Source organism: Nycticebus coucang, chromosome 3 (genome assembly GCF_027406575.1).
Source record: "Nycticebus coucang isolate mNycCou1 chromosome 3, mNycCou1.pri, whole genome shotgun sequence".
Classification (NCBI taxonomy): Eukaryota; Metazoa; Chordata; class Mammalia; order Primates; family Lorisidae; genus Nycticebus; species Nycticebus coucang.
Window position 1 is genome coordinate 6,922,994 of NC_069782.1, and position 15,798 is coordinate 6,938,791.

General features: G+C 45.4%; 1 protein-coding gene and 1 pseudogene across 1 annotated transcript in view; one reads left to right on the plus strand and one right to left on the minus strand.

The window, feature by feature from the left end:
- Positions 1-648: 648 nt before the first annotated feature.
- Positions 649-15,798, minus strand: part of MEI1 (meiotic double-stranded break formation protein 1) — a 90,427-nt gene continuing 75,277 nt past the window's right edge. Inside the window, exons 26-31 of the mRNA XM_053584833.1 lie at positions 15,489-15,664; positions 3,266-3,347; positions 2,705-2,811; positions 1,668-1,799; positions 1,361-1,473; positions 649-834 (exon numbers count right to left, since the gene is read on the minus strand). Coding sequence (XP_053440808.1) covers positions 789-834; positions 1,361-1,473; positions 1,668-1,799; positions 2,705-2,811; positions 3,266-3,347; positions 15,489-15,664 — 656 coding nt within the window. The 3' untranslated portion in view covers positions 649-788. The remainder of the gene's footprint in view (positions 835-1,360; positions 1,474-1,667; positions 1,800-2,704; positions 2,812-3,265; positions 3,348-15,488; positions 15,665-15,798) is intronic.
- On the plus strand, positions 13,118-13,850 carry LOC128581680 (thiopurine S-methyltransferase-like; annotated as a pseudogene).

Below are 15,798 nucleotides of genomic sequence, written 5' to 3' on the forward strand. Positions count from 1 at the left end.
CGGCGTTTGGGCATCCCCGGCTCTTCCTTCTAATGTACCAACTTCTCAACTAGCCCGAGTTTTGCATAGGGTCAGGAAAGCCCGACCCGAAGAGGCGGGCGGCTTACCCAGTTCTGGGCACTGGAGCACTACCAGGAGGAAAGGGAGCTGGAGGCCCAGGCTGAACTCGGAACTAAAGCAGGCACAGTTGTGGGGCGCAGACAGAGCTGCTCACTGGCTATGTAAATGCAGGTTCTGAGGAGGGCAGAGAGGGAAAGGAACAGAGGCGCCCTACTAGGGAACGGCCTTGGCCCCGAGACCGTTTGGCTCAGCTGCAGGTGTTTTGCCTGCGAAGTAAATCTCTCTACACCTCCACATGAGGTGAGGCAGCAGGTGAAGTGCCTCCCAGAGCACTTGGATCAGAGCAGCCCTATCCGTGTGCCCGTTATCTGCCTTTCCAGCCCCAGAGAAGGCCTGACTCTGCATCCAGAGAGCAACTAGGGCATCCAGCTGGTGCTTCTCCAGGATTACCATAACAAACCCCCCTCCTCTCTCCCTCAGGATGCCATCTCCTGATGAAACAATCTGCTATCCAGCTGGCTCAGAAACCAGCATAGGGGAGACAAGATGAATCCAGAGTGAAAAGTTTTTGGAGAGCCCACACAGGTCTGCGAATGTACCATTTTATTTCCTGAATGCATTTCAACAATGGAGCAAATGGCTCCAGATGAATGGCTTCAATTGTCATCCATTTCCCAACTTTGTCTCCAGGTCTCAGTTCTCCATTTTTAGGTTGTCAAGTCCTGAAGTCAGTCTCTGATGTGGGACAGAGATACAGCCACCCCTCCCAGGCAGCTGGCAGCAAAACTTGAGAGGAGAACAGCAGAAAAGTGGGGCCGACCATAAAGGGAATCACACTTCCAGAACCCAGAAAAAGTCAAGAATGGTCAAACATGGAAGTGCTCCTAAGAATAGTGGGTGTGGGCAGTGCCTGTGGCTCAAAGGATCAGGGCACCGCCCCATATGCCAGAGGTGGCCGGTTCAAACCCAGCACCGGCCAAAAACTGCAAAAAAAAAAAAAAAAAGTGGGTGAATTCTAAATTGGGACCTTAACCACTGCGCTAGGTAGTTGCTATACATAGAAGAGGCAAGGAGAGCCTGAGAGGCAGCCCCTATTGGTGAGAAAGAAGCACTCTATCCCACGCACATGTCTCTTGACTGCAATGACTCTGGGGCACAGCAGCCGCCCCCCAAAGGGCCTCTGAACACTGCTACAGCCTCACACACCCTGTGTCGGACTGAGGAACACTTGTGCCAAGTGGGCTTGGGCAGTTTTCTGCAAATCTCTTGGCCAGGGGGTCCCATATACAAGAAAGGATACAGCATGGCCTGTGGGGACGGCTGGCCCAGGGAAGCACTAGACAAAAGGCCCTCCAAAGAGGCCTGCAGGGTCTGGGCCATGCTATGGTCAGCCAGGAGGCCCATGCTCTGGACCTGAGAAGAGAAGAAGTCAGTGAAGGCAGGCCTTCTCAGAACCTACTGGATACAGGCCCTCCCTAACTGCTTCTCAAGCCCTGCACTCCCCAACTCCCATTGGCTGCTGTGGCCAGAACTCCCACCCTCCACAGAGAAGATGGTCTTCAGAGTCTATTCTCACAGTGGCTACATGGCATCCCCTTCCCACGTACCTGCAGGAAGAAGCTGTGTAGAGCCTGGAGTGTGGTGTTTGAGACGGTAGACAGGTCAGCCATAGTCACACCTTGCAGAATGTGACCCACCTCCTCATATGAGAGGATGTTGTTGCTCTGGTACCGCACAAACTGGCCCAGGAAGAGAAGCCCCAAACACCCAGTAATTTGGAGTTTCCTTCATTAATAGATGTCTCTTGTGTCCCTATTATGATCAGCACTATTCTGGGGACACTGTTCTAAAGCCTATAGAACCCTGCCTTCAAGGAGCTCAGACTTGGTGGGTGGGTGGGCTCTGGGGTAATAAGGCAAACTGTGAGGCCCAGAGACAATTGATCCTACTGACCTCTTTGGTCTTGGCTCCCTTCTCCCTGAGCCTTGCACTGCACTCTCATGGCCAAGATGAACTGTGTGGTTCCCCTGACACACCGTCATGTGTTTTTGTGCCTATTGTTCTCACCACACTACCTGCAACACTGTTCCTCCTCTCTGCCTATTATTAATCCTTCAAGCCTCAACTAAAATGTTATCTTCACTGCTGAGGAATGATCATACTTTTCTGTGTTCCCACACCAACCACTGATTTATTTGTTGATCGACTTCACTATCACAGGCTCACTGCTTACAATAATGGGCCCTTACACTGTGCCAGTTAGCATCTCCTCTACTGCTTATAACATCGTATTTTAACCATTTAATTTACTTGCCTATCTCCTCCTCTAAACTAAGAGACTCTAAAGGCAGAACATTTGACTTACTGACATTTTCATGACCTAGCAGATCTGGCATGTAGTGGGCAGGCCTTGGTCAACATTTCATGAGAGAAATAAGAGAAGGTGTCAGTCTCCTAAGGTGAGGAGACATGGGCCTTCAGAAGAATCCTCTGAAAAGGCCTCCTGTAGGAGGAAGGCCCACTCAGCCCCTTTGCTACCTTCTCTGAGAATTAGAGTTACCTTAAGTAAGGTGACCCTGGCCTTTTTAGTATCACCCAGCTCAGGGTATTCTTCAGACCACGAGACTGTCCTTTATGCACTTACCAGGGTCATAAGCCTCAAGATATCAGGTCTAAGGAAGGAATTCTCTCCAGCATCCAAGAGGGTAAACAGCAAAAACCGATTCCAGGGCTGGGAGGCCACATGGAGTGCTGCAGGAAACACCAGTCACCCTGGGTTATTAATACTGCTTTTCCAAAGGCCCTGAAACATTGCTAAAGAGGATCCTCTCCTATTGGCTCAAAAAGGGGCTGCTTATCTGGGGGAAGTGCATTGGATAAGATGACCTCAGAAAGCTTCTATCTACCTATGCTGACTGGCTCAGTGAAACTATATACCCCATGATCATGTGAGGCAGACAGTAGGAAGGGCTCTGCCCACTTAAGAGCATTATGATGTTGGTTGGGCATGTCTGATCCCAGTATCCTCCTCTATGTAGTGGACATCCCTCTGTATAATGGACATGACAGTGTTCTTGCAACATTGTTAAAATAATTAAGCAAAATGAGTATGAATCACACAACAGGATGGAAGCCTGGGATAGGAGGGTGGCAGAGGCTGGCTCCAGTTGCCCTATAGGAACATCAGAGAATGGAGAGAATTTACCAAGGTCTGGGCTCCGGACATGTAGGTAGTCAAGTAAGGCCTCCAGACAACCAACACAGGCCTGGGACAATAGAGGATCCTTCTGCAGAAAAAAAAAACTCTGGTCAGGTTTTTTTTTTTTTTTTGTAGAGACAGAGTCTCACTGTACCGCCCTCGGGTAGAGTGCCGTGGCGTCACATGGCTCACAGCAACCTCTAACTCTTGGGCTTACGCGATTCTTTTGCCTCAGCCTCCCGAGCAGCTGGGACTACAGGCGCCCACCACAACGCCCGGCTATTTTTTTTTTTTTTTGTTAGTTTGGCCGGGGCTGGGTTTGAACCCGCCACCCTCGGCATATGGGGCCGGCGCCCTACTCACTGAGCCACAGGCGCCGCCCCTCTGGTCAGGTTTTGCCACCAATGGATTTTGGTGCCAACCAAGAAAAAGACATTTGGTTTTCAGAGTTATTTGGATTACAGAATTTCAGATTTGGGATTGTAGCTCTGTAGATAATCAAGAAATGTTTGTTGGCTTCATCTCTTACCCACATACAAAGCACAATGCTTTTACTGGGTGATTTACCTATGTTCAAGAGTGTTTTGTTTCAGAAAAGGAGATGGACACTGGGACTCAAAAGATTCATAGATTATGGTTTAAGCTAGTGGGCTTCAACATTTCTTTCTTTTTTATTTATTTTATTTTATTATTTTTTGAGACAGAGTCTCACTTTGTTGCTCCTGATAGAGTGCCATGCCATCATAACTCACTGCAACCTCAAATCTTGGGCTCATGCAATTCTTTTGCCTCAGCCTCCCGAGTAGCTGAGACTACAGTTGCCCACCACAATGCCCGGTTATTTTTAGAGATGGGGTCTCACTCTTGCTGAGGCTGGTGATCCACTCACTTCAACCTCCCAGAGTGCTAGAATTATAGGCATGAGCCACTGTGCCCAGCCTTTTCTTTCTTTTTTAGAGACAGAGTCTCACTTTGTCACCCAGGCTGGAGTATAGTGGCAAAATCATAGCTTACTGTAGCCTCTAACTCCTGGGCCGAAGCAATCACCCTGCCTCAGCCTCCCAAGTAGTTGGGACTACAGGCATATGCCACCACACCTGGCCAATTTTTAAATTTTTTGTTGAGATGGGTTTTTGCTATGTTGCCTAGGCTAGTCTTGAACTCCTTGCTTCAAGTGATCCTCCCACCTCTGCCTCCTGAAGTGCTGGGATTACAGGCGTGAACCATTGTGCCTGGCCCAATTTCGATTTTTTTTCACTAATCGAAGTTTTATTCTCCAATATGCATATGAAGAGATTTCATTAATATTAGTCATTAGGGAAATGCAAATTAAAACTACTATGAGAGGGTGGCACCTGTGGCTCAAAGGAATGGGGTGCCGGCCCCATATGTGGGAGGTGGCGGGTTCAAACCCAGCCCTGGCCGAAAACTGAAAAAAACAAACAAACAAAAAAAAACTACTATAAGATACCACTCTACATCTACCAATAGCTAAAATTAGAAAGTCTGACAATACCAAGCATTGGAAGAATGTGGAGCAACTAGAACTCTCATATGTTGTAGGTAGGTACATAAAATTATACAGCCACTTTGGAAAATAATTTGATGGTCTCCTATAAACACACATTTTCCATGTGTGGTAGGTAGAATTTTAATATGGCCCATGGCCTTTCCATCCAGATGCTACTCCTGTGGTTATGTTACATTATACGGAAAAAAGGAGATTGTTTGGATGGGCCCAGTCTTATCACAGAAGAGACACCAGAGAGACTGGAAGTGTGAGAAGAACTTGATGTGCCGCTTCTGGTTCAAAGATGAAGGAGCAATGTAAAAAAGAATTGGGGCAGGTTGGCACAGTTTGACATCTTGATTTCAAACACATGGGACCCTAACTGGAGAACCTGGTGGCTCCCACCCAAACTTCTGACCTACAGAACTGTGAGATAATAAACTGGTGCTGTTTTAAGTCATTAAGTTTGTTGCACAGCAATAGAAAATTAATAACATCATCTGACCCAGCAATCCTACTCCTAGGTATTTACCCCCCCCAAAAATAAAAACTATATCCACACGAAGACTTGTAGTTCAGTAGTAAGAGCAATTTTTGTTTTTTTGAGACAGAGCCTCAAGCTGTCGCCCAGGGTAGAGAGTGTTGTGGCATCATAGCTCACAGCAATCTCCAACTCCTGGGCTGAAGCGAGTCTCCTGCCTCCGCCTCCCAACTAGCTGGGACTACAGGCACCCGCCACAACACCCAGCTATTTTTTTTTTTTTTGGTTGCAGCCATCGTTGTTTGGCAGGCCCGGGCTGGATTTGAACCCACAAGCTCAGGTGTATGTGGCTGGTGCCTTAGCCACTTGAGCCACAGGCACGAAGCATTAAGAGCAATTTTAATTAAAAAAAAAAAAAAACTAGGTTGGGCACAGTGGATCACACCTGTAATCCTAGCACTCTGGGAGGCCGAGGTGGGTGGATTGCTTAAACTCAGGAGTTGGAGACCAGCCTGAGCAAGAATGAGACTCCGTCTCTAAAAAATAGCTGGGTGTTGTTGTGGGTGCCTATAATCCCAGCTACTCGGGAGGCTAAGGCAAGAGCATCACTTGAGTCCAGGAGTTTTGAGTTTGTTGTGAGCTATGATGCCATCGCACTCTACCCAGGGTGACAAAGTAAGACTCTGTCCCCAAAATAAATACATAAATAGATAAATATAAAAAGAACAATTTTATTTATAATAGCCCCCAAATTTAGAAATCTCAAATTTATATATGTGAATGAGTAAATAAAATAAATATGTGAATGAGTAAATAAATTGTGGCATAGCCACATAATGGAATGCCATTTGGCAATAAGTGGAAATGAATTGCTGATACAATATTTATAATGAATTTCAAAAGCATTAAATGAAAGAAGCTAATCACATGAGACCAAATATAATATAATGTAATTTATAAGAGAGTCTAATAGATCAGTGTTTGCTAAGGGTCAGGGATGGGGACAAAGAGCACGGAACTTTCTGAGGTGATGAAAATGTTCTGTACCAGTGGTTCTCAACCTTCCTAATGCCATGGCCCTTTGATACAGTTCCTGTGGGTTGCAACCCATGGGTTGAGAACCGGTCTATATAATCATTGTGGTGGTGTTAACAAAACTATATATACTTGTCGAGATCATCCAATTATATAATTGATGAATTTTATTGTATATAAATCACAACTCAAACTTATTTTTTTTTGGAGACAGAGTCTCACTATGTCACCCTCAGTAGAGTACCGTGGTGTCACAGCTCACAGCAACCTCAAACTCTTGGGCTTTTAAGTGATTCTCTTGCCTCAGCCTCCCAAGTAGCTGGGACTACAGGCGCCCGCCGCAACACCCAGCTGTTTTGGTTGCAGTTGTCATTGTTGTTTAGCAGGCCCAGGCCAGGCTCGAACCCACCACCTTCAGTGTTACGTGGCTGATGCCCTACTCACTGAGCTACAGGTGCCGAGCCGCTCAAACTTATTTTTAAAAATGTAAAAACAAACTATCAGAAATCCTATGCTTTCCTAATGTTATTCTTTGGAAGGCAGGGTAGCCTTACGGTTAAGAGTTTGGGGCAGATGTGAATCCTTGCTTAGTTACTTACCTTCTGTGTGACCCTTACTTAACTTTGCTGAGTGGGGATAAAATTACTAGTCAGGGACATCCAGCTGCAGCCTGTGGCTGGCTATGAATGCTTATCTGTGGTAGTGTAGATAAGCAGATAAATTATGTATAGCCCTTTTTTTGCTCATCAGATTTCCTTAATTTTGTGTATTTAGTGTGTGGCCCAAGACAACCTTAAATACATATTTGTAGCCAGCTGCAGGCCATGGCTGGATGTCCCTCTCAGTTGCTGAGAAGGTCAAATGACAGAATGGATAGAGTATTTAATAGTGCCTGGCAGAAAGTAGTAAATGGTGACTATACTAGAGAAATGGATAAAAAGTGAAACATTGTCTCCTCTTTAGCAACCCCCAACTCTCCCTAAGGGATTCAAGGCGCATGACTTGAAATAGTTGAGCTAAATCACCCACCTCTTTTATAGCAGAGAAAACTGAGGCCTACAGAGATAACCTGCAGATACCTGGGTAGCAGGACTGGAACTAAAACTGAGGTCTCCTTATTCCTGGTCCAATGCCTTTTCTCTGTCTCTAATCTAAAATGAATTCTTTTGTTTTTTTAGACAGTCTTACTATGTTGCCCTCCTTAGAATGCTATGGCATCACAGCTCACAGCAACCTCAAACTTCTGGACTCAAGCAATTCTCTTGCCTCAGCCTCCCAAGTAGCTGGGACTACAGGTGCCCACCACAACACCCGGCTATTTTTTAGAGACAGGGTCTCACTCTTGTTCAGGCTAGTCTCAAACTCCTGAGCTTAAGCAATCCACCTGCCTCAGCTTCCCAGAGTGAGTCACATCACCTGGCCTTAAAATGAATTCTTAACCAGGGCAGCGCCTGTGGCTCAAAGGGGAAGGCACCGGTCCCATATGCCGGAGGTGGCGGGTTCAAACCCAGCCCCGGCCAAAAACCACACACACACACAAAAATAAATAAATAATAAAAAAATCTAAAAAAATGAATTCTTTTTTTTTTTTTTTTTTGGCCGGGGCTGGGTTTGAACCCACCACCTCCGGCATATGGGACCAGCGCCCTACTCCTTGAGCCACAGGCGCCACCCACCAGTAGGCATTTCCAGCCTATTCCCAGGTATCCAAGGCCACACAGTCATGGGCCAGCTATGCCACAGCTTCCCCACCTGGTGAGGAACTGTAGCCCTACTGCCTCTCTCTGGCCCTGTCTCCATACTATACCATACACCAGCAAACACCCACTGGATGGTGGGTGAGGAGCCAGGGCCACTGGGTCTCAGGTAACAGTGGCTCTAGGAAGTCCATAAGATGCACACTGAAAGAATGTGTATTTTGTAGCCAAAAAGGCTAGAGTTTGAATCTTGACCTAAAAGCGTGTGACCCTACACGTTACCTAAAATCTCTAGGACTTTGTTTCCTTGTCTATAAAACTGAGGTGACAGTTTCTATCTTAAGAGAATATAATAACATCAATAAATAACATGTCAGACACCATGCACAGCATGTTGTTTTCTCTCTGCTTCCTCCCCATCTACTCTCATAGAATTTCAACCAGACATTAACACAACACCTGCTCTTTTAAGAATGATCCTTGGCTTGGCGCCTGTGGCTCAAGCAGCTAAGGCACCAGCCACATATACCTGAGCTGGTGGGTTCGAATCCAGCCCAGGCTCGCTTAAACAACAATGATGGCTGCAACCAAAAAATAGCCAGGTATTGTGGCAGGCGCCTGTGGTCCCAGCTACTTGGGAGGCAGAGGCAGGAAAATCGCTTGAGATCAGGAGTTGGAAGTTGCTGTGAGCTATGATGGCACAGCACTCTACCTCGGGCGACAGTTTAAGGCTCTGTCTCAAAAAAAAAAAAAAAAGATCCTTGAGAGCAAAGCCTCAAGTTTGTTAAACTAAGTAACTATCTGATTTCTAATCTGATAACTCCACATTCCACCCCTACCCCAACCCACATCTGAGCATAAATGATATCTGTCTCTTCCCTGCTCAGGCCCACCTTTTCCCTTCCCCCAAGGCTCCCCAGGGATGTAGCAGCTGGACTTGAATCAGAGAAATAAGCCTGAAAGAGCACCAAGACCATCTGTCTCCGGTGAGCAAATTATGGAAAGCAAAACCAACCAATCCAGAGACTGAACCTCCAGGTGCAGGGCCAGATGAAGACTTCTGGCCATGCTGAGCAGGCTCATCTACTGTATTCAAACCTGACACTTGCCAACACCTGTTTTTTGGGGGTTTTTTTGTTTGTTTTTGAGACAGAGTCTCAAGCTGTCGTCCTGGGTAGGGTGCCGTGGTGTCACAGCTCACAGCAACCTACAACTCTTGGGCTTAAGTGATTCTCTTGCCTAAGCCTCCCAAGTAGCTGGGACTACAGGCATCCGCCACAATGCCTGGCTATTTTTTGGCTGTAGCTGTTGTTTGGCGGGTTGGGGCTAGATTTGAACCTGCCAGCTCCAGTGTATGTGGCTGGCGCCCTGGCTGCCAACACCTGTTTAATGCATACTTACAGGTATGGCTGAGCAGTGGTGCGGGGGAGGCTGAGGAAGCAGCTAGTGGGAATGCCCATCTCCTCTCAATTCAGCACACTCCATGACATCAGTCCAAAACCCTGCAATCCCATCCCTCTCCAGAGGCAGGAGTTACCTGCTATCACTCCAGAGCATCTCCCTGGACTGAATTTCCACAAAGAGCCATCTCCTGAGTAACAACCACCTCTCCCCGAACCTATGCCTCATGGGTGGAGAAGTGACTAGTCCAATTGATGACTCTGTGAGAAGAACACTCAGCTCAGTTCTCTCAGTTTTAAGACTCAAACACTCAGTTCAGACTCTCATCTGAACCCACTTGTCTGCAGAAGAATGTTTTGGTCTACTTTGGTTAAAGGATAGGCGCACCAGGAAAGGCACTGCCCCTAATGGGGACCAGAGGTGGGGCAAAAAGTCCTGGGGTTGTCAATCTCTGCCGATGACTAGGTGAACACATTTCATTCTGAGGTGAGGTTATTGGAAGATCACTGTGGCCATATATAACAGCTATTTCTTCCATCAGCCTTACCAATAAAATGTAAGGTTTTTTTGTTTGTTTGTTTTTGAGACAGAGTCTCACTATGTCACTCTTAGTAGAGTGCGTGGCATCACAGCTCACAGCAACCTCAAACTCTTGGGCTTAAGCGATTCTCTTGCCTCGGCCTTCCAGTAGCCGGGACTACAGGTGCCCACTGCAATGCCTGGCTATTTTTTTGTTATTGTTGACAATTGTTGTTCAGTGCACCTGGGCTGAGTTCAAACCCACCAGCCCCAGTGCATGTGGCCAGCGCCCTAACCACTGAGCTATGGGCGCCGAGCCAAAATGGAAGTTCAGATCTTTGTCTGGTCCCTATTCCATTTTCAAACTGGGAAACTGGAGGTGGTGGGATATGGGATAGGAGTACTCCTCATTGGCCCTCTAATTCTAAACAGGGGTCTCATCTTCTGCCCCAAATAGTTTATCCAGTATTTCCTTTAACCAAAAATGATTCCTAGAATTCTAGTCAGTACAATGTTTATTTTCTTTATATCACCAGGCATTGACATGGTGTTCAAAGGAAATGCTCATTGGAGCACTTTGGATTTCAGACTTTCAGATTAGGGATGTTCAATTGGTTAATAGGTCATTTTGATATTGTAAATATTTGTGTTTCCTACACTCTGTGAGTGCCCATTTAGGCTGAAATCATGTCATATTTATTTCTGTATCCTCATTCATTCACTCAACAAATATTTCTGAACACTAATTTTGTGCTAAACTCTATCCTGAGGATTGGGTATAAGGGAATCATTTCCCTCTTCCCTATGTTTTGAATGTTAAAACAGTTAACTTAAACTCTTTCAGAAACTTTAGAGAAAAAGCATTTCTTTCACTGGCCTTCCTCACCCAAGGAGGGTTTTAACTAATAGGTAGGATACTAGCTTAACAGCTACTGTGCCATCAGGACAGGATTAGGGTATCAAGGTCATGTTCCTATGAAGTAAAGCTCTTAAGTCTTGGCTAGCTAGCTAAGTATCCATAATTCAAACAAATTTTCCACCTGTGGGCCCTGGTCTGGCTGGGGGGAGAAGGGTGGTTAAAAAGTACATTTTGGATAGTTGATAAAGTATATTAAATTTTTATTGATAAAATCTAGGTAGTGAAAGGCTGGGAATGGTGGCTCGTGCCTGTAATTCTAGCACTCTGGGAGACCGAGGCAGGTGGATGGCTTGGGCTCACAAGTTCAAGACCAGCCTGAGCAAGCTCAAAACCCCATTTCTAGAACTAGCCAGACATTGTGGTGGGTACCTGTAGTGCCAGCTACTCTGGAGGCTGAGGCAAGAGGATCACTTGAGCCCAGAAGTTTGAGGTTGCTGTGACCTATGATGCCACAGCACTCAACCCCAGGGCAACTGAGTGAGACGCTTGTCTCAAAAAAAAAAAAAAAAAAATCTAGGTGGTGGATGTGTGAGTATTCACTAAAAAATTCTTTCATCTTTGGTGTAAGTTTGAAAATGTTTAGACAATAGAAAAGCCCATTCTGACTCTAAATCCTAGCTATATCCTACTATGGTATTTATTAGCAATAAATATAGATGTTTTGATTCTCATGTGATTTCTGAATTCTCTACTAGTTTTGAACCCACAAGGGGACTGACCAGACTCAGTCTCTACCCTTGAACCTTTAGGATCTCATGATCTTGTGGGGATGAATAATATGAAAATGTAAACTTAAACCTGAAAGAGCTAAATGCTGTGATATGATAAGATGTTTGATCACTAAAGAGCATAGAGCCTTGTGCATAGTTACACCATAGGACAAGACTTGGCAACAATCAATCTACCACAGGACCCCCTCCTTGGGCATTCTCCTTAGGTCCCCAATACCTTTTGTAGGTCCTGACACTGAGCTGAGATTCAGAATGTAATGGCTGAATAAACAGTGATAATGCAAACCCCTCAGGGGTTCATGCCTGTTTTTGTTTACTCTAAATCCATCTCTTCTTCTGGTAACAATTGTCCTTTGGGGGCGGCGCCTGTGGCTCAGTCGGTAGGGCGCCCCATATACCAAGGGTGGCGGGTTCAAACCCGGCCCCGGCTGAACTGCAAACCAAAAAATAGCTGGGCGTTGTGGCGGGCACCTGTAGTCCCAGCTACTCGGGAGGCTGAGGCAATCGCTTAAGCCCAGGAGTTGGAGGTTGCTGTGAGCTGTGTGATGCCATGGCACTCTACCGAGGGTGATAAAGTGAGACTCTGTCTCTACGGAAAAAAAAAAAAAAACAATTGTCCTTTGGGTAGCTATCCCTCTCTTGGGTTCAGCCCGTGTGGATTATGGAGAGCTGACTCTATGCCCCAGCCTCCAGGAGAGAGCACTGACCCAGATTGAGTCAATCACAGCATCCCATGCCTCAGCCATGGTGACTGGCATATTTCCCAAGTCAAGCTAATGAGACATAATTCTGTGAACTAGTGAAAAGGAAAAACATTCTTCATGCTGGGAGGATATAAACTAGGAGCCTCTGTTGGTCATCTTACCATCCCATAATAAAAATAAAGCTGACAGTGAGGAATGCAAAAGACAAGAGATGGACACGGAGTCTAATGTCACTGTCTGAGCCTCTGGGATCCAGCTATGCTCCTGGAGTTCTCAGTTATGAGCCAATTTAAGTTTTGTTTCTGTCTCTGTAACTTTTTTTTGAGAAGAAAGTCTTACTTTGTTGCCCTTGGTAGAGTGCCTTGGCATCACAACTCACAGCAACCTCAAACTCTTGGGCTCAAGCAATTCTCTTGCCTCCACCTCAGAGTAGCTGAGACAACAGGCACCTGCCACAACACCCGGCTATTTTTATAGATTGGGTCTTTCTCTGGCTCAGGCTGGTCTTGAACTCGTGAGCTCAGGCGATCCACCTATCTTGGCCTCCCAGAGTGCTGACATTACAGGGTTGAGCCACCATGCCCAGCCCTGTCACTGTAATTTTAAAAGTTTCAACCAATCTACCCTCTCTAGGCCAGTGATTTTCAACCGGTGTGCCAGGGTACACCAGTGTGCTGTGAGAGGATCTTAGGTGTGCTACGAAAAATTTTAAAGATCATTAATTATTTTTTAAAGACGTTCCAAGCTTGAGGACTGGAGCTGGACGCTAGGGGAGACACCTGGGCCTGATGCTGTGCTCTGGCAGCCTGCTGTGAGCGAGGTCTTGGAGACATTCTGTGAGAGAAAGAAATATACAAAACTATGGAAACTGCAAAAACTTCGCTTCACATTAAAGAGTACCCTGATACTGAGGTACAGAAAAACCAAGCACTAACTCTGGAAGAATGGCAAGACAACTGGGTGAACCACAAAATTGCATTTCATCAGTAACAAGGACATCAGTTATTAAAGAAGCATTTGGATACTTTTCTTAAAAGCAAAAGCGGACTGAGGGTGTTTTTTTCCTCTTTGTGGAAAAGCAGGTAAGATGAAATGGTTTACAGACCTGGGACACAGTGTAGTTGGTATGGAAATCAGTGAACTTGGGATACAAGTATTTTTTACAGAGCAGAATTTCTCTTACTCAGAAGAATAAACCACAGAAATCCTAGCGACAAAATGTTTGAGGGTTCTTCAGGGAATATTTCCTTGCATTATTGCAGCATTTTTGATCCTCCCAGAATAAATATTGGCAAATTTGACAGGATTTGGGATAGAGGAGCATGGCCATTAATCCAGGTGATCGTGAATGCTATGCAGACATAATGTTGTCCTTGCTGGAAAAGGGTTTCAGTATCTACTGCCTGTTCTTTATTACTATCCAACTAAACATGCAGGCCCACCATTTTATTTCCCAGAAGCTGAAATTAGAAGGTTGCTTGGTACAATGTGCAGTACCTATTGTCTTGAGACAGTTGATGTTTTTGAAGAACAACATATGAATTGGGGAAATGACTATATTTTTGGAAAGTTATATCTACTTACAGAAAAGTAGATGAAATATAAATAAAATCAAGCAACATCAATGTGTTCTTTGAGCAATTAAAAATTAAGCTAAGGTGGGCGGCGCCTGTGGCTCAAGGAGTAGGGCGCTGGTCCCATATGCCAGAGGTGCTGGGTTCTAACCCAGCCCTGGCCAAAAAAAAAAAAAAAAAAAATTAAGCTAAGGCCTAAAACTCTAATAGAGGAATTTTTTTTTTTTTTTTGTAGAGACAGAGTCACACTTTATGGCCCTCGGTAGAGTGCCATGGCCTCACACAGCTCACAGCAACCTCCAACTCCTGGGCTTAAGAGATTCTCTTGCCTCAGCCTCCCGAGTAGCTGGGACTACAGGCGCCCGCCAATAATAGAGGAATTTTAAAAAAAATTATTTATAGATTATATAATTTTTTAGCAGAATATAATAAAAAAATGCCAAAGTAGCTCTCTCTGTTGGAAAGGAAATTATAAGATTAGACCTGTGTGTTTTACAGATGGCAAGAATTATTTATAATTAGCATATATTACCTATATAATTAAAAACAAAAGGAAAACACAAAGCATATAACTTAAGTATAATAAACACAGAAAAATGACAATGTTTACGAATTCAGAATGATTGAAGAAATATAATACTTCAGTAGGGTTCAAAGTAGTAGCAGAAATCATGTAAAAGATTTTTACTATAAACCTTCATCTTATATGGTGTACTCAAATCCTGGCATCCCTTTTTTTTTTTTGTAGAGACAGAGTCTCACTTTACCGCCTTCAGTAGAGTGCCATGATGTAACAGGACTCACAGCAATCTCTAGCTCTTGGGCTTCAGCGATTCTCTGCCTCAGCCTCCCGAGCAGCTGGGACTACAGGCGCCAGCCACAACGCCCGGCTATTTTTTGGTTGCAGTTCAGCCGGGGCTGGGTTTGAACCCGCCACCCTCGGTATACGGGGCCGGCGCCCTACTCACTGAGCCACAGGCGCCACCCTGTTTTAATTTTTTTTTGAGACAGAGTCTCACTATGTCACCCTGGGTAGAGTGCTGTGGCATCACAGCTCACAGCAACCTCGAACTCTGGGGCTTAAGCGATTCTCTTGCCTCAGCCTCCCAAGTAGCTGGGATTACAGGCACCTGCCACAACGACCAGCTATTTTTTTGTTGTTGTTGCAGTTGCCATTGTTGTTTAGCAGGCCCAGGCTGGGTTTCAAACCCACCAGCCTCAGTGTATGTGGCTGGCGCCCTACCCACTGAGCTACGGGTGCCACCCGCTGGCATTCCTTTTCACATGTTTTTTCCGTATGTAATTTTATATGTAACAGAATCAAGAAACAAGAAATTTTAATTAAACAAACTAACCTATATGGCACAACATTTTATTCCTAACTACAAGAATAATTGAGAATTATAAGTTAAAAAAAAGAAGTTCAAAGCACAGTAAATATATTCCTTTTTTTTACTCATTTTTTTTTTTTTTGATCAACATAATTTAAGTGTGCCATGGAAGTTTAACTATAGGTTCGAGTGTGCTGTGAGATAAAAAAGGTTGACAATCATTGCTCTAGGCCCTGGTAGGAATATCAAGCTCTTGACAGTCAGCCATACCTTCCTGCTCTTGTCCTGGGTAAGGAGGCCTCACTGCTTCTTAGGCAAAACTCTTACCTGTACTAGGAGGTTCTGCAGTCCAATGACCAGGGACAGCACTTGTGATGTTCTCAGTGGAGCTAGGTTAGTGTCCTCAGGGCCTGGCAGCGGCTGAGCCCCTGAAGGAACCAGGGCCACCAGGGCAGACGAAAAGCTTTGCTGTAGGGCTGTCCGCAGGAAGCATAAGATGGAAGCTGAAAGCAGGAGACTCATTATACCCAGCTCCTGCTTCATTCTCCACCTCCCACCCACCTCTGTCATAGGAAGGGGAGACTATGAAGATGAGCTAATTATGGAGTGATCATAGCCTGATCTGGGTGGTGGTCCT